Raw genomic sequence first — 18,643 nt, 5'->3', positions numbered from 1 at the left:
CAACAACACCCGGGTTTGGTGCCCTGCTGGGTGATCACGGGTCCCCCCGGAACACCGGCGACCGCAGCACGTTCCCTTGGCCCCACCACACTCACATGTTGTCGATCCACGCGTGCTGCTGAAGGAAGTTCAGCTGGGCTCTGCCTTCCTCCAGCGAGGGCCCCAGCTCCTGGATGTAACCGCTGCTGTCATAGAAAGAGATGTAACCCCAGTACCAGACCCTGCAGGGAGAGAGGAGCCGTGGGCTGAGAGCTGAAGGACAGAGCAGCCACTGCTATGGTCGGCTACGTGGCAGGCCAGGAGCAAGAGACGCAGACCCTGTACATCCAAGGGTGGCAACTGCCTCATCATTCGTTTCACAAGACAAATCACAGAAGTGCATTGATCCACCTCAGTGTTCCCAACTTCAGAACAGCCCCAAACCTCGTGGTGCCCCGAACTTCAATGAAGACACATCCAGGAACAAACCAGAGCAGAAACCAACAGTGACTTCATGTCCAGGATGCTGGTAAAGGCCAGCCTCCCACGACCCACACTAACAGAAAGCCAGCGCCGTGCTGCGGGTTCTGGGGGCAGCTGGGTTACCTTCTCCAGCAGCTTCTCTCTGCCCGTGAAGCTGCAGAGCTGAACCCTCTGCCCCATGCCCCTGAGAACAGCGCTGTGCTGCCGTTCAGCTCGAGGCGAGGTGCCCGTCTCCTGGAAGCCAGGTGAGCAGCAGCAACATGCCTCCCACCATTCCCACTGCCCGTGTGGATGCGTTCAGGGAAGGCCTTTGGCACTTCTGTGTTTCTTTGCCGTTTGCCAGGCTCACTGAAGTGAGGGCTGGGAACCACCCCGGGCACTGAATCAACTGTGGTGATGCCTCTGGCAGCTGGAGCAGGGGGTAGGGGCAGGTCCTTACCCTGTCAGGTCGGGTGGTGAGTAGGACCACGCAGCCGTCACGTTCAGGGCTGCCCTTTCCCAGCCAGCTCCATAGTCAGCAGTAGCAAAGCTGTGGGGATCGGTGCAGCTCCTCCCGGGAGCCGTGCCCATGCCATGGAGGATGTCCTGGGCGCTGCGCTGGCACTCAGCTGCAATGACACCGACAGTCACCCCACGGGCAGCTCAGTGCAGCCAAATGGTGCTGGGGAGCACAGCTGAGCATCAACCTTCTTCCCAAGCCCCCTCCACCTCCTCAGTTACACCTCAGGAAATCAAGTCAACTTCTCTCTAGTTCAGACCCCCACGGATTGCCCCAGTTCACCTCTGCAGGAGCAGAGCCAGGGGCACGTAATTCCCATGCTGCAGAGACAAACCTGCCTCTGTAACCTCTGCCTGGCTTCTACCAGCACCCAGACTTGGTCATTTCCTCCCTGCAGGAACGTCACCACCACCCCACGACAGCAGAACCAGGGCCCTGGCCCACCAATCCCACCAACCTTCCTGCAGGCGCAGCTGGCGCAGCCGGGCTGCCCCCAGCGTGGTGCTGTGGCTCTCCTGAGCAGAGCGGTTGTTGTAGAGGTAGGGGAGGAAGACCTGGGACATCCACACCCAGAACTGATCCGACCTGCAACAGGGAAAAGGCATCAGAGCTCTTGGGGCAGCTCTGCTGGGGTGGTCTCTGCATGTCTCGCCCATGACCAGCTGTGGTGCATATGGAGCTCTGGAGGGCTAACCCGGGCTGCCCTCCTCCTGGCTGGCAGGCAGAGGCAGCATTCCCATCCATTCCACGATGGGCTGGGGTCAGGAAAATGTTTATCATCTGACATGTAAGACCTAAAGGTGACTGAATCCACTTGGCACCTCAATAAGGATCAGAGCAGGGGGTCTGCTGCAGCACGGTGGGAAAGAGATGACATTTAGGACTGGATTCTGCTTCTGCTCCACTTCCACCCCAGAATTCCAGTGATTCATTCCTGGTTCCGATTGTGTGAATCAGAGTTGCTGTGACTTCGTGTGGCACAGACAACCAGGTCTATTCACACACGGAGTCAAGGGGTCTGCAGTGAGATGGGTACAAAGACTCCATTAACCCCGGGCAGCTGCTGCACTGGTGGGGTTGGCAGCAGCGTGGACACTCAGCTGAGAAAAGCTGCTCTAGTTAAACCATATGGGCAGAGCCAGGAAGGGAAGGACTCAGTATTTATATAAGATGTTATTTTTGGTTCTTGTGACGTGTTTATGGCTAAAGCCTTCTGTTGTAAATTCTGGAGACAGAGCAAACTTGTGTCCTTTAGAGCAGGCACAGAAGGATTAACTCCTGTACCTCACACAGACCCTTCCCACTCAGGTAACAACGACAATTCAAAGAGATTAAAGCTCAGGTCCCTCTGTTCCCCAGGGTAGAAGGAGAATAACAGGGAGCTGCTCACTGCCATGCAACCACAGAATCCCAGGCTGGTTTGTGTTGGAAGAGACCTTAAAGCTCCTCCAGCTCCAACCCCTGCCACGGGCAGGGACACCTTCCACTAGAGCAGGTTGCTCCAAGCCCCTGTGTCCAACCTGGCCTTGAACACTGCCAGGGATGGGGCAGCCACAGCTTCTCTGGGCACCCTGTGCCAGCACCTCAGCACCCTCACAGGGAAGAGCTTCTGCCCAAGAGCTCATCTCAATCTCCCACCTTTCAGTTTAAAGCCATTCCCCCTTATCCTGTCATTATGTGCCCTTCTGATATAAAGCAACATCTTGTTCCTCCCCATCCCCACGGCCTTTGCCATTACCTCTTGATGAGGAGGAATTCGTTGCTGCCCAGCTGCTGCTTGATGGAGCTCTGCAGAAGGAAGGCCCTGCTGGTGCGGGTGGCATCTCCATAGTTGGTGAGCAGGATCACCAGCAAGAACATCATGTAGATGAGGAAGTTCTGGCAAGCAGAGAGCAGAAAGGGATTGCACCCGAGCACAGGGGGGCTGGTTCCCAATCCTGCAGCAAATCAGTGCTCTCCACTGCTGCCATGCAGCGGGATCAGCACCCGGAGCATGCATTTCTTCTTCCATATGGGAAGCAGCTCAAAGTGAAACCCAGACCACAGGCTCATAACAATAGTCTTTGTTCAAAGCAGCCAGACAGCACCACATGTTTCAGCTGACATGCACTGCACAACCTCCCTGAACAAGCTCCTATACACCAGCAGCTCAGCTCATACTGTGATGGAGATTTCCATCCTTTAAAGGGAAATCACTCAGTTAAATATAACTCCATTAAAGCAGCTGTGTATTCCCAGCACAAGTGCGGAGGATTAGTACTGGATGAGCTGCAAAAAAGCTTCTGCTCCTCGACAGGCAATTATGTGTTTCACAAGATTCAACTAATGAGTTTCCTTGTGCCAGGTGGTGTCTGCTCCTCAGTGCAAACCTTGTCCTAACCTCAAACACCTGAGTTAGAGTCAAACACAGCAGCTGCTCCAAATGAACCCCCTCACGGTTGTGCTTTCCAGCCCCCTCAGAGCTGCACAGAGAAGAAGAAAGTCACTGCCAGTCTTTTACAGATGGGGAAACTGAGGCAGAAACTGGAGACATGCACCTACTTGTTCAGGAGATCACAGCTGCTTTGGGAGGATCTATGTGAAGATGTGGCTCCCTGATGGAGGCAGCGCTCTGCCCCTGCCCTGGGCACCACAGGCATCAGGAATCATACAATGGTTTGTGCTGGAAGGGACCTTAAAGCTCCTCCAGTTCCAACCCCTGCCCCGGGCAGGGACACCTTCCACTAGAGCAGGTTGCTCCAAGCCCCTGTGTCCAACCTGGCCTTGGACACTGCCAGGGATGGGGCAGCCACAGCTTCTCTGGGCACCCTGTGCCAGCGCCTCAGCACCCTCACAGGGAAGAGCTTCTGCCTCAGAGCTCATCTCAGTCTCCCCTCTGGCAGGTTCAAGCCATTCCCCTTGTCTTGTCCCTACAGGCCCTTGTCCAAAGCCCCTCTCCAGGTTTCCTGGAGCCCCTTTAGGCACTGGAGCCCTCTCTTCTCCAGGCTGAATGGATGTCTTACCTTCAGCATCCTGTGTAGCAGTTTGACCTTCTTGGCCTCCTCCTTGGCCTGGAAAAGAGCAAACCCCTGGGGGGGTCGGACTTTGCTGATCTTCTCAGAAACATGCTCAACAAAGGGATGCTCCACCAAGGTATCATCTTCCTCTGGGTGCAAACGCTTGGCAACCAGTGAGAAATAGAGGGCTTCCAGCAGGACCTGGGGAGACAGGCAGTGCTGTGAGCCTGCAGAGAGCTGGGGCACCAGAGCTGCCATGGGCAGCAGCTCCTGAGGGCCTTTCAGCACAGACACTGAGCACAGCACAGCTCCTGAGCACTCTCTTGGGGCAGCTAGATGACCCCCAAACCAAACTGCTACCAGCCCTACCTCTCCTACTGCCACTGGTGTACTCATCCTTACCTTTAGGGGTTCCCAGACCAAGAAGGATGCCAGAAAGCTGAATATCCCTGAGATGAGCCACATGAGGGCAACGCTGGAGGAGAAGCCCACCCCAATCCACACGGAGACCCCCGTGGAGGCAGCGAAGAGGAGGAGGCTGATGCCATGAGCCAGATAGGAGCACCAGGGTGGCAGCAAGCGCTTCCGGAATGTTTGGTCTGCAACTGGGAGGAGGAGGGAAAACAAGTGTAAGCATTACTGCAAAAGGATCCTAAGGGGCACAGGAAGGGCTGAGCACACCAGCAGAGCACGTGCCATCAGTCCTGGGTGAGTTGTGAGGGGTTATCCCAAACATCTCCCACTCAGCAGCCACACAAACAGAGCCTCAGAAGAGCAGCATCTGTGGGCTACAAGGTGGGGAGAAGGAGATGGGATCCTCATCTGGGTAGTGGGATGGGTTCCCTTTCTCTCAGAGCCCTGGGACGTTGGGCATTCCCAGCTGGCTGGAGGTGCTGCTGGCAAAGCCATGGAAAGCCACACAGATGTGTTGCTCTGGCTGCCTTCAGACTGCCAAGCCACCCTGCCATGGGGCTCAGCACAGCTTCCCTCACCCACCCATGCAAATCAAAGAGATACCACAACCATTCATCAACCAAGGAGAAATAATGGATGTTAACAGAGCCAAGAGGAATGCTGCTGGGTCCAATTTCCCATGTACAGCCTCCCCAGGGAGGCTGTGCCTCAGGAAGCCAAGAGCTCATGCTATGAGAATTGATGCTGAGCTTCTCCAGAGAGCACCCAGGCACTTATCACCCTCCAGTCCTTGCAGGGCCTGGCAGTGAGCTCCCTGCCTTGTGCAAGTCTGGCTGTCTGCTGTCGTGCTGCGTAACACAGTTGGAAGCATCTCTGCTTTGTTGAGTTGAACCTTTCTTGGCATTTTAAACCCTTTCCCCTCTGGTTTTGTACAGAGACTCTCTCATACCAGATGGCTGAAGGGACCGATGGCTGCAGAGGGGTGCAGAGAGCAGAGGAACTGGGGAAGCAGTGAGCAGAGCTGCCCTACAGTGCACAGGAGGGACTATCACAGCACAAGTGATGGACTTACTGACATTCAGGTTCCAAGAGCAGTAGGCAGGAAATAGCCAATACACCCGCAGCCTTTCCTGAGGCTCCATTTACCTGCCTGCCCATCCCACCCTCGCTGCCCTGGTACCTGTCCATGTGGACTTGGCTGATCTGCTCACTTCCCGGGGAGGAGCTGCCATGCTCTGCCCTTTGTCGTTCAGCTTCTGCATCATGACAGCCTCCACCTTCTCCCCAAACACACTGGACCTGCCAGGGCAAAAGGTGATGCTGGTGAGCTGTGGCACTGGTGGCTCTGCACCAGGGTAGACTGAACTCCAGGGCTAACACCAGTGCAGCAACACTGCTCTGTGTCTCGTGGAGAACACAGTGACCTGGGACCAGGCTGCACCAGGCATCCTCAGTGCCTCAGACCCCAGCTCAGCTCACTCCCTGCATACTTACAGGCCTGAGATCAGATCTGTTTCAGCCCTCATGTACGGCCCCAGGTCCTGGGAGTGGGAGATGCCACTGGCTCCATCTGCCAGGATCTGTCGGATCAGATCCTCATCTGGGGGAAGAGAGAATGCAAAGAGGGTTGGCAGGAGCACAGCACCAGCACCACACCAGGGCATGGTCCTGCACTGCTTGAGCTCAGCCACATCTCTGGAACTGGGGAGGAGGAGGGACAAGGTGAGGCCCTTCTCTCCTCCCTGTCTTCTAGCTCCTGTCTATGCCCAGCTTGGCTGCAGAGCCTGGCATGAAACTGCTGGTATAGGAGGCCAAGTTCTCCTTCTCCAGCCATGAACAGGGGTTCAGAGACACACTGTGGCTTTGCAACAAGTGAAGAAGTGCTGGCTGCTTACAACATTCAGATCCCACGGGATTTCATCTCTCTTTGTGCCCTGTCTGCTGGCAGTGGTGACCCCTCACTTCGAGTGATCCACATCAGGACTTCTGCTTTCCCAGACTGAAATCCTCGTTAAGAAAACACAACCCTCCTCCTCTGCCCTGCAGATTGAAGCCAGTGGTGACGGTGGCAAAGCTCTGCTATTCTGCCTTCTCCAGAGGTAAGGAGAAGGCTCCTAGGGACCAGATTGTTCCTTCTGCACATCCCTGGGGCATTCAAACAGAGCGATGCTATCCCGGACCCACCTGATGCAGAGAAATAGCGAGGCTGCCCCTGGTGCACGCCAAGAGACAAGCTGTCCTCCTCGGTGGCCAGTGGGGCCTCGAGGCCGAGGTGGCGGCTGGCCCGGCCTCTCTTCAGCTTCTGGATGGTGTTGCCCATGATGGAGGGGTCGCTGAGGAGGTCTGGCCAGCTGAGCAGGGCCTCGCTGGACGGCCACCGCACGAGGCTGCGCGACAAAGAGCAACGGGGCAGTCAGGGCTGTGAGGAATGGGAAGCACGGGAAGAGTAACTGTGCCAGCACAGAGGGGTGTCCAGAAGGAACCAGCCATGGGAGCACAACCCAGTAACCAAAGCAGGAAAGCACGTTAAACTCCAACTTGTGCCATCCTACTTACCTCTTGGAGTCTTCCAAGAACAGATCTGTTTTGGTCTGCTCAGAGAAGGCCTGTGGAGAAAGAGGAGGCAGTTCAGGCACAGGACACTGGTTTGTGCCTCATTAAAACAGCAGGTTGTTAACATCAGGGGTCACTGGTAACCTGGAGCCTGAGCTGCCAATAGCCCTGGATCCACACCTCCAGGAGCCTGCTCTGCTCCAGAGACAACCCAAGCACACTGGGAATGTCAGTGCTCACAGACACAGAGCAGTAGCTGCAGACAGCTTGTGCTCAGAACCTGGACTGGCCTTAACAGATGGAGGGCTGAAGCTCGCCCCCATCACCAGGATTTGCCAGAGGCACTGGAGTGCATCAGTTCTTGCAGCGAGAGCTGTGGATGGACACTGAGTCCATGCAGGGGAGCACACAGACCCATGCAGCATGTCCAGCTTTCGGGTGGGAAGCAGGTTACCTCTGCCTGGAGGCCGGGGAAGGTGGGGAAGGAGCTGTCAAGGATTGAGGAGTCCAGGTAGTTGTCGATCTCCAAGGACTGCTGGTCCGAGTGAGTCAGCGTGTGGTTGATGGAGACCTGCAGGAGGCAAGGAAGGCTTGAGCAGACAAGGAAGGAATAGAGGTGACAGTGGTGTGGGGCCTCAGAGACAGACTGCTTGGTGGATCCCATCAGCTCCACACTGCTGCAGACAGGGCTGAGAACAGACACATGCACATCCTCCACTTGCTCCACATGTACTGCACCCCAGTGCCATCCAGGTTCTCCCAGATACAAGGTCCCAAGAAGCCTGGTGAACTTACAACCCCCTGCAAAGCAGGGAGTGCTTCCAGGGACAAGAATTATCAGACACATGTGCTGCTCATCAGTCACTGAGCAGCTGGCTGCAGTCCTTCATGGGGCTGCTAATTGTGCCCAACTAGTCATGAAATCCCCAGCTAATCCTTTCACAGCTGCCTAACCACAGCTCTGCTCAGAGAGCTGAATGTGTACCCAGGGCAGGCACTTCATTAGAGATGCTCCACTGAGCACCTCCAAAGCTCCTGCCAATAATGGGTTGTACCCTTAAATGGCATTTGGGTACCTATCCCATATGGAAATCCAGAGGGAGCAAGTGCCTAAATGCAGCTTCTAATATAATCTATATTAAAAGGGCCTATAATCTGCCCTTCTGGTCTCTGTCTGGGCAGAGATAGTTGGAGAAGTGATGGATCACAAAGGGCAAAATCCAGCCTCAAATAAGGCAAAACACCCATCTGGGCAGCCTGCAACTACTTCTCCTCCTTACCTTGCCACGAGCCATCCGGAAGAGAAATAAAATGACCAGGTAGAGAGGGTAGACCACCACGCTGGACACCAGCCCAACAGCCACCGTGTCCACATTGACAGGGATCAGGTTGGAAACAGCCCCATTGCTGGAGAGAATCAGGAGAGATCAGAGACTGGTGTTAGCAGGAGCACTCTGGGCTGTCCATTAAGCAGGGAGACCAAACTGCACCCCCGGGTATTTCGGATGTGCAGAGGAAGAGCTGGGCATGGGCTGTACTAACAGATGCCAGCAAAACCAGGGAAGGGGGAAGCTGGTCAGATTGTCCTCGGTCATCCATATCCTGCTCCCAGGTTCTTTGGAAGCGGAAGGACAGACTCAAGGCCACAAGCAAGGCACCCACGGTCTGTCCTGCCCCGTGTGATGGGAAGCACAGGAGGGGCCCTCAGGAGGTAAGGGGGACACAACGCACCTGAGGTGCACGTTGCCCACCATGCCGTACCACACGGCATTGGCACAGAGGAAGAGGAAGATGAGGAGGGAGCAGCAGGTGGCTCTCTGGACGCGGGTGAAGCGGCTGCGCGGTGGCCGGTCCCACAGGGACAACCAGACGTGCTTCTCGAAGAAACCTCGCTGCAGCTCCGCGCGGAAGATGCGGGAGAAGCTCCTCAGCTCTGTCTCACCTGAACACAAAGAGAGACCCTCAGGCCAGTGGTGCTGCTGAGGGGACGCAGCTGGACCTGCCACGGCCCCTCCTTCCAGACCGACTGCATCTATATGGTCCCTCCTGCACAGCTGCATCCTTTCCATGCCTTGTCCTCTAACACAAAGGACCCACAAGGCATCAATGCAGTGAAGAAGAGCCAGCGTGCAGGCTCCATAGTCCCTCTGCAGTCCTCTGCTGCAGGCCCTTCCTCAATGCAATGGAAATGCCACACTGCTCATTCATCTCAGCCCCATGCACCAGGGCTGAGCACTCACTGGCAGCATAAACCTCCTTCTCCACCATGCCATCGTTGTCTTCACTCTCCACTGACAGCCAGTCGTTCACCAGGAAGAAGTAGCTCTTGCTGCTCTGCAGGTCCCGGACTATGACATGCTGCAGGTACCAAGAGGGGCTGAGCCCTAGGAGTTAAAAGAGATGAAGAAATGTGATTCAAGGCAGCCATTCCCGGGGTGAACCTGCAAAGCTGAGAAGGCAACACAAGAGCCCATCAGCAGCAGTTACCCTGTGACAGTATCTTCACCTATGGGAAACACACAGTACCCAAAAGCCTGGCACAGCAGGTCACCTCCTAGGCTCACGGACACTGTCACAGTGCACACTGCATCCTATGTGTGTGGGACTGCAGACTTCCCATGCTGCAGACTGCATGGCCAGTCCCGCAGCAATCCTCCCCCACGCCAGTGGGTCACCCTGGCCTCCCACCAGGGTTATTCCAGCCTTTAGACCCCGGTACCTCTCTCCTGCCCAGGTACGAGGCGGAGCAGAGCCTGGCTGTGCCCTGGGATGGGTGATGGGTGCCTCAGCCCTGCCTTTGTCTCACCTTTGTTGTCGTGCCAGACGCGGATGCGCCAGATGCTGCCCAGGCTGCGCTCGGTGGCGATCTGGAACACGTCGAGGCTGTTGCGGTGGAAGGCGTTCTCTCCATCCAGGTGTCTGTGACCACTTTTATGGTCCACTCCATACAGGGCGATCCCCACGTGGGCTGTGGTACCTGGCAGAGTTAACAGGGCTCAGTTAGGGAAGGCCAGCCAAGGTGGAGCTGCTCCCCAGCCCTAGCTGCCTGCCAGTGACCTGGTACCAGATGCAATGGTCCTTCAGAGGGGCCACTGGAGGCTGGGGAGGAAGGAATGTGCTCAAGAGCCATCCCACACCCAGGGAGCTGCTCAGACTGGTGCACGGCCCTTGGCATGCTCATGGTTCTCTTTGGAAGGGACTAAATCTGACACTCCTTGCCTTGCTAACACCCTAAGGGGAGGAGATGTTTATTCTGGATGTTTTTTCCTCCAAGTAGTTGGAATACTTATTTTCTTTGACTTCTCTCCTGTACCAGTTTCCAGATGCTCCCTGGGTCACCTGCTCAACCTGGATGGTCCTTGGGGTGGCTTTAGGAGAAAGCTGCTGCCAGTGAAACCAGTGGTTATAGTAAATCAATGAGAGCGTGTTTCTGGCATGGTGGCACTCCACCTCTGTCCTTGCTTAGAGCTTCCACCTCCCAACTGCCTGGATTTCCAAGTCCAGGATGATGTTTCTGGCAGCTCTAGCTACAAACCCAGCCCTGGATCAGAAAGCCAAGCTTTCTGCCTTCATGCCACTGAAATTCAGACAGCAGAACAAGCAATGGATGCTGAAGTGCAGCTAAATGGTCACCTAAAGGTCCCACAAGGCCTGGATGCTTCTGCAGGAGAGGATGTGAGGAACAATTGCTGCCTCTTGAGCTGTTCCTGCAACCACAGCCCAGTGAGGATAGCAGGGTGGGGGATTTCCATACTGGGTGGTTTCTACACCTTTGACCTGCCCCATTATCACATCATTTAAAGTGTGAATGCTGCGGGAAGCCCTGCACTGTCTGACTGCTCAGTGCTGCTTCAAACACCAGCTCAGCTCTGGGCCCTGCAGGGGAACACTTGGTGCATGATGTGCTGAGCTGAAATCTCAGGGGAACTACGCAGATGTCACCCTAGGAATCACAGGATTGTATCATAGATCCCAGCCTGGTTTTGGTTGAAGGGACCTTAAAGCTCTTCCAGCCCCAACCCCTGCCACGGGCAGGGACACCTTCCACTAGAGCAGGTTGCTCCAAGCCCCTGTGTCCAACCTGGCCTTGAACACTGCCAGGGATGGGCATCAAGAGGATTAGACCATGGGCTAACCTGATCCTCTGCCCCAGCCGGTTTTCACCAGGATCTCGTATTTGTAGAGCCCGTTCTTCCCGCAGAAGGGAATCACCCCCACGCGGTTGATGTCGATCATGTCCAGCTTGTGCACAATCAGTGCAGCCACCGAGTAGGTCACAAAACAGACAGCACATGTCAGCAGCACGATGTAGTTGAGACCAGGGCCTGGAGCCTGGAAGAACAGAAATGTGTTGAAAGGCACTGTCCTGCCTCAGGAGGAACCCCCTTTCCCCAGGAGCGTCCTTCCTGGCCACCATCATCATTCACAGACACGATACCACATGCAAATAGAGAACTCTCCTCACACAGGCTGTGTGGAGTGTCCTACAGCAGCTGCTGAGAGCTTTCTGCTCCCACTTACATCACACCAACAGAGCCAGGGAGAGCCTGAACGCCCCTGGGAAGCAGGGAGCAGCTGGCTGGGATAAAACAGTGCTGGGTGCCAGCTGGGAGGAGAGCTTGGCATCTCCCTAAGAGGTGAGCACACTGCGAGGTGTCCACAGTAGAGGATAAAGCCATCTGCAAAGGTCTGTTTTTAGCAGGAGCAGCCGCCAGGATTCACGATCAGAGGACACGGCCCTGCTGTGAGCTGTGCCCATGTGCAGCTCCCAAAGGCTCCCAGCTACTGGTGCTGGTTTGCCAGCTGGGCACAGCTTGAATTGTGAAGGCAACAGGAGCCCAAGGCTTTCCTCTAGGTGACAACCATCTGCTCAGCACATGGTGATGCTGCACAGCCTCTGCTTTGTTCTACTCACAGGGAAGATGAACTGGACGGAGTTTGGGGGGACAAAGAGACTGGCCCCAAAGGCAGTGAGGTGCTGGGTTAAGCAGACAGCCTGGTCTGGCCTGGTGTCCTCCAGTGGGATGATGCCTTCTGTCTTCCAGCGCTTCTCCTGCTCACTGAAGTACTGGCACAGGGATGTGTACAGCCCCAGAGTCACCTCCACTGAGGACCAGCTGAAATGGTTTGTGATGTTGAAGTAGTACTTCTGGATGGTGTCATCTGTCCTGGAGGAGGGAAAGGCAGCAAGGAGACATCATTAATCCCGCTGAAGGAACACAAACCCTGTTCTGATGGATGTGTGCCCATGGAAACATGCTGCTGAGGGATGAGGAACACCCACTGTGGAGGAAAAGCCCAGTGAACATGGTGTAATTTACACCTTTGGTTGTGGAGAAACCCTGGGGTTCCACGGACCACCTGAATTCTTCTTTATCTTTGCATTATTTCAGCATTGGGAGCACTACACTGCACAGCCTCTTCTCTGGGCTGGCAGCCTTGCACAGGTCTCCCACCTGCCCATCCCCGTGTCCCACTGATCCACAGGACACTTCCACAGCAGCTCTGTGATTCTTGGCTGGGAGCACATTCACTTATCAGGATGATTAATCCCTCTTTGAGCATCCTGTTACCAAAAGCCATGGAAGCTGCATCAACTTACACAACAGTGGCTCCACTCTCGCCCCACCTATTCCCAAGCTGCCTATCTTTTCTTCTCAGATAATGCCTAGGAATGGCTTGGAAGTAACACAAGGCACGAACACACACGCTCCTGGCCAAGGCAGCAACTGAAGTTATAATGACTGCTCTGATTAAAAGAAGAGCTTTGCTCCAAAACCCAACAGCACAACAGCAGTGCTCCATGAGCCAAGCAGCGTGGATGGGAGCCCATAAGGAGCCTGCAGAGAAAAGGGCAGTGGGGGGGACTCATCACCAGGTCCCGAGTGGGGGTCATGATACTCACAGGGAATGGAATTTACAGCTCTAAAAAAGGGGAATCTTTTCAGGGAACCCCTATAAAGGGGGTCTGAAAGGCCCACCACAGAGCAGTGAGCTGCTTTTGCACCAGCAGCAGCAAATGTCCGGGAAGGAGGGAGTGCCAGGGTAGAAGATGTGCCAGTGCTGGGCTGTGGGAATGGCACCTTGCAGCTCCCTGCCTAGGAGAGCTGCAAGAACAGAGGAGCACTGTGATAGCTACAACAGCACCAGTCCTGCAAAGCAGCCTGGTACAAACCTTAGCATGACCCTGAGCATCCCTCACACTCATCCGCAGGACAGCCTGTAAGTGACAGGGATTATGAGGGAGGCTTCTCTTACCTGGGAGAGGTGAAGAAGGTGTAGAGCTTGTGGTCACTCCCAGCCAGGGCGTCCAGGCCAATTTTCTTCGAGGCAGTGCAGTTGTGCTCGTTGGGCTCTGGCTCATGATGCAGATAAGCCATGATGAAGGGCTCAGGCTCGCTCGCGATGTAGTGATCTGGGTGGGGAGGGGGGAAACAGAAAGTACTTTATAAAGACCAGGGAGAGCTCAGCCACAAGCCTGCTGCCAGCAGTGGGTGCTCAGGGAGGAGTATCAGCAATGCAGGAAGCTGGGAGAGATGCTTTTCTGGATTGCACTCTCTCAGTCTGGAGTTCAGAGGAGACTCTGGATACCATCATTCCTGACCAAGAGAGGGACTGGAGGCGCTCCCTCCAGTGCTAATGTGGCTCTACAGAAAGGCTGGGAGAAGCAAAAGGCTTCTCAGTGCCAGAATCCACAAGCAAGGATTACACTGGGGACTGGATAATACCCGTGACAGCCGGAACCCCAACCATGCAGCATGGAACTTGCTGGCCACACCTGACATCCCCTCCCACAGCAGTTATCTCTTGACAGCTCGCTTTTGCTGTGACACCCAGCCCTCCTCTCCCATGGGAAGAAACAGCAAAGAGCATGAAAGAGGTGGATCTGTCTACGCTACCATTGATGACTCTGTAGGTGAGCTGGAAGTGCAGTCCTGCTTCTCTGTTGTTGCTCTCCATAACCACAATGAGGTTCACAGATGTTCTTGCCTCGATGACTTCAGTGCCAGCAGAGAGGTTGTGAGCATCTGTGTTGTTTGACACCATTACAGTGATGGCTTTCTCCGAGTCCAGGCTCCCAATGGGGATCTGCACCCCGTTGTGTGTCTGAAACTCCATGGAGGCCACCTTTGTGGACACGGTGTAGTTGCTGATGTAACCAAAAGGGAAAGGATTGGAGTCCACTTGGAACATGACTTGAATGACATCCGTCAGGTTGGAAAGGGTGGTGTTGAATGCCTGGGGGATGGAGAACTGGCAGTTTGGTGTGTTCTCGTAGCAAAGCAAGTTAAAGGGATCAGACCTCTTGCCTGTGGCCTTAATTTCCCCTCCCACCAGCTCCAGGGGCTCTTCATTCAGCACTCGAGACTTCATGAGGATGCGCATCAGGCTGGAAGACAGGTTGTAGGCTTTGGGAGCTAGCAGCAAATTGTGGGCATCAGCAAGCAGCTCCTGGGGCTTGGATTCTTGTGAAACTGTGTTGACAAGGTGAATCAGGTCACCTGCAGGAGAGAAAGAGAGGAGCAAACAGAGGAAGTGGTAAATAGCCTACGTAAGTGTTAGAGCCTAGATAACATCTGACACCTTCCCAAAGCAATCAGACAAGTGCTTCCCCACTGTCTTCTCACTGTAACTCTACCCTGTGCACATAACTCTCTGCTCTGAAGTGGTCAGGAGCCCACAGCTAAAAATAGAGCTGTCAGCAATTCCTGCAGTCTCTCAGCTAATGTGCAGCGTTTGGTGGTGAATACTAATGACAACAGGCTTTATTTCCCTCCTGCATAGTGCTACAGCAGCAGATTGGGAAAGAGGGAAGGAATGGATAAAGCAAACATATGTCATTAAGTTTCTGCACTCAGAACCCCAAAACAAGGAGTGTAAAGAAGGTGTCTCTGTTTCCTCCCAGGCTAACAGGTGGAAATTCCCACACAGCGTTCATGGGTGCCCCAGTGAAGTTTGGCACCCTCAGACTGCAACCAGGCAGGCGAGCATCTGGAAGCCATAGCTCTTACTCATTGTTTACTAAAAAGAGAATTCGCTGGAGTATCAGTGAGTTTATTAACAACTGTTGGATTTAAGTGTCCACAAGGATGGCCAGGACAACCCTGGGAAAAGTGCAGGGAGAAGAAAGTACTGAGCATGAAAAGGCCAAACTCCAGTGGTACAGAACTGACCTGTGATGTTGAGGATGTTGTCAGCGATGCCAGTTGGTGTCACGGTGCCCTGGGTCGTTTCCCCTTGTAGGATGGTCATCATGGTCTCCAGCTTGTTCAAGGTCCTTGTCAGGCAGGACTTGCAAACCAGTTCCTTGCTCACCACCTGTGCAGGGAAACACAGTCTGAGGCAGTGGGAACATCCCAAGGGAAGGACAAAGGCAAGACCTGAGCACATTTGCCCTCTGAAAGTCTCTTCCCAGCCCCACGGAGGTGACTGCAGAGGCCACGGCTGCTCTGCTCCCACTGAGAGATGATGCCAAGAAGTTGATGGTGTCTCCAAGACTCTTTCGCCTGCCTCCCCTCAGGCTACAGGCAGGCACGTGGAGTCTGATGGAGGATGCATAAGGGTTGTAAAGAGCAATAAAGGGCAGCTTATTCATGTTCCCTGGAGTTCACTTCTAAGGACCAAGCACGTCTCCTGCTGTTGCATCTCCTGAGTACCTCTTTGGGGCCACACACTATTCCTACAGAAACCAATCAGAAGGAGCTGGATGGGATCCCTCCATCCACTCCGCTATCTTCGATGCAATCGAGATTTAGCCCTTACTGAATCCATTTCAGTGTCCAAGTACTCCTGAAGGCGGTGGGAGGGACCCTGCCACTCAGGCATGATGGATATCCCTCCTTCTGCTCTCAGATGTGTCCAAGAAACAGAATGTTCTAGCCATGGCCTGGAGCTCCCAGCACTCTCGAGGCCTGGATGGGAGGGACTGAGGCAACACATGGAAGCTGTTACCACAACGCTGTTCCTTGCTCTTATTCATCTTTTTTTTTCTTTTAATCATCACAGGATTCAGACGTGATTCACCATATGTTTTGGTGGAGAATCAAAACAGCATCTGCAGGTCTAGAATTCCCCCTTTTGTGTTTTATTTGTAAGCTATAGGAAGCGAGGACATGCTGTTTAAATTGGAGTCCACCAGGCATGGTCAGGTGTCAAAGAGGGGGAAAGAGAAAGATTATGGGGAGGAACCACCCAAGAGGAGCTACTGCTTAGGAAGGAGAATTGACTAAGATTGAGATCCTGCTTTTCCCTTCCAGGATAAATTCATTCTGGTTTTTCCTCTCCCCTGTAGGTAAAATCAAATGAGTATCAGCACTGATTGACACTGCTTCAGGAAAGGAAACGTGTGAACCCCACACCAGGCTCAGCCACTTGGGAAATTCTAGATTACTGTTTTTCTAAGCTTTTCATTCCAATCCAGAGCACAAAATAATCCTGGAATGTCACCTTTCCCATGGAACAAACCCTCTATTTCTAGACCTGAGCTTCCACAGCGAGATCAAGTCGTGAGACGAAAGCATGTGGGAAAGACAGACATGAACCAAATCCAGCATGGGAATGGGATGTGCCGAACCCCAAATCCCTGAACAAAGGTGAACAGAAAGAAGTGAGTTTTGAGGTTTACAGCCTTTGAAGCAGAGAAAGGAGCAGCAGAACAGAGACTCTGTGGGTGGGATGCAGTAGTCTGTCCATCACTCCACTGACAGCCTGCTGCTGACCTGGCTGGGGAGACAAAGCGCAGCCAAGGCCAAGGGTGCCCGACTTCAGCCCTGAAAGAAAAGATTTGGTGGGAGGAAGAGCATGTCAGAGCGGACTGGCTGACCACCAAACCCCAGCACATTGTATAACTGGGCTCTCTTCCCTTTGCCCATCTGACAAAACACAGAACTAAACTCCTAAATCCACCAGGCAGCAGCCCCAGCACCGGGGAGCTGAAGCTGTGAGCTGGCTGGAGAACACAGTGCTTCCAGTCAGCCGTGGAGCAGAGCAGTGTTTCTAATCTCATAGGGTAGAAACAGGGCTGGAAGGAACATCAGTCCTTGGCATTGTCCCCTGGCTCAAGACAGGTCCTGCTTGACTTGTGTTAATGCTGATGGGAGTCCAGCCTGTCCTCAGAGATTCTGAGACTCCCCCAGAGGTTTATTCCAGTGATTCTCCAGTGTGTCAAGGCCTCTCCTACAGCCTCCATATGCAGGTTAGTTATACTTATATAGTTATACAGCACAACTATATAGTTATAGTTGTCCTAGCAAGCTGCCACATCAGGGCTAATACCAGAAGCTTCTCCAGCTGGATACAGAAGCAGCAGCACAGACTTCTTAGGTGCTGTCTTCCAGCACTCAGGACATCACCAGTGTGATGTCTATCTTGTCCTCCATGTGTGGTGTGTGCATGGGACAGAGAGACAGGGAAGCACAAGAACTGAGGAGCATCCAGGCTGCCCCTGGACGAGCAGAGGCTGGAGGTGGTGATGGGGAACATACCGTGCACTGTGCCAGAGCAGCTGAGATCTGCTGGATGTCATCAACCGTGTTCACGTTCAGTGAGTTCAGAGTCTCTGTGATGTTGTTGCGAGTCCAGGTCCGGAGTTCAAATTCATTCCCAGTCTCAGGTTCCAGAAGCATGGATCGCTCGTACTGGGAGGGGATAAAAGCAGGTAGAGTGAGGACATGTATCAGGTTGTTTCAGCAGACGCTGAAGTCTGCTCTTCCCTGCACTCTGCATCTCCCTGCTCTGCTCCTCCCAGAGGTGATCTGATGAGCTGGGTTTTCAGTAGAACTTCCTCAATTTCACTTGTGCTCTCCAAGCAATTATCTTAACAGCCTGGCACTTGACAGCTAAGTAGTACATCACCGTGAGGTCTGCATCCAGCCCAACACAATGCCCGTGCTCAGGGGGATCCCCTCTGCCTGGCATCTTCCTGCAGGCTCTTACTGGGCAGGAAAATGTGAGTATAGACTGAAATTCCTGCCCTGCACATGGAGGGACTGGGCCCTACTTTAGGTAGGAGGGAAAGTGAATGCTGCCAGGAGGGTTCAGAGCTTCATGTGCAGGCAGCAGGTCTTTCTAGCTGCACTAGCTCAGCAGTCAGAGCAAGGAGGGCTCCTTAGCACGCAGAGCATCACCTGAGCAGCTACAGGAGTTGCTGCATTGGAGTGCAGTGGGTGGCTCAGGGGAAGTGTGAAGGAGGTGGGGGATCTGGGCTAAGATTTCCATTTTTAAATCCAGTGTTTAGGCTTGAGTTTGGCATTAAGGATGAAAAAACCCCTATCTGAATACAAGGGCAGAAAGCAGGATGCATGGGAGACACCCAGGCCACTGCCTTCTCTACGACCCCGTTTTATTTTGCAGGCCCTCTGCTTTCCCTGGTCATTGTGTGTCTGGAGCTTGTTTCTCTTTCTGACGCATGAAAATAGGTCCAGCCCAGCTCCCAGCATGCACGTACACTGATTTACATGAAACGCTGTAGCATTAGTCATTTCCCTGCATCGCTGCACGAAATCTGGCCAAAGAACATCACCGGTGATTGCAAGGCTGTCCAGAGGCCCCTCTTGGGCAGAGAATGCTGCTTTTACCTCATTTAAGATGGTGATGAGGGCCAGAGAGTACTCAATGACTTGTTGAGGGTCCCCTTGTTTCACTAAGCCCTGGAGCACGGTGTCAGTTTGATTGTAGAGCCAGTGGGAGAGGCTGGGGAAGCCCTCGGGTAAGCTGATTT

The 18,643-nt window shown here is 54.0% G+C and overlaps 1 protein-coding gene across 1 annotated transcript in view; it reads right to left on the bottom strand.

Annotated features, from left to right (window-relative positions):
• Positions 1 to 18,643, bottom strand: part of LOC104407309 (polycystin-1-like) — a gene marked incomplete at both ends in the record, with an annotated part of 47,586 nt that overhangs the window by 2,783 nt on the left and 26,160 nt on the right. Inside the window, 22 exon segments of the mRNA XM_010016556.1 lie at positions 21 to 221; positions 902 to 1,070; positions 1,419 to 1,546; positions 2,700 to 2,839; positions 3,964 to 4,158; positions 4,360 to 4,562; positions 5,552 to 5,670; positions 5,866 to 5,971; positions 6,556 to 6,758; positions 6,928 to 6,977; positions 7,379 to 7,495; positions 8,205 to 8,331; positions 8,656 to 8,866; positions 9,165 to 9,308; positions 9,731 to 9,901; positions 11,061 to 11,256; positions 11,840 to 12,092; positions 13,183 to 13,339; positions 13,824 to 14,426; positions 15,099 to 15,243; positions 17,409 to 17,561; positions 18,501 to 18,636. Coding sequence (XP_010014858.1) covers positions 21 to 221; positions 902 to 1,070; positions 1,419 to 1,546; positions 2,700 to 2,839; positions 3,964 to 4,158; positions 4,360 to 4,562; positions 5,552 to 5,670; positions 5,866 to 5,971; positions 6,556 to 6,758; positions 6,928 to 6,977; positions 7,379 to 7,495; positions 8,205 to 8,331; positions 8,656 to 8,866; positions 9,165 to 9,308; positions 9,731 to 9,901; positions 11,061 to 11,256; positions 11,840 to 12,092; positions 13,183 to 13,339; positions 13,824 to 14,426; positions 15,099 to 15,243; positions 17,409 to 17,561; positions 18,501 to 18,636 — 3,927 coding nt within the window.

Source organism: Nestor notabilis, unplaced genomic scaffold, assembly GCF_000696875.1.
Source record: "Nestor notabilis isolate BGI_N333 unplaced genomic scaffold, ASM69687v1 scaffold18470, whole genome shotgun sequence".
Classification (NCBI taxonomy): Eukaryota; Metazoa; Chordata; class Aves; order Psittaciformes; family Psittacidae; genus Nestor; species Nestor notabilis.
The sequence above is the reverse complement of the archived record's forward strand: the minus strand, read 5'-3'. Positions and strand labels throughout refer to the sequence as shown.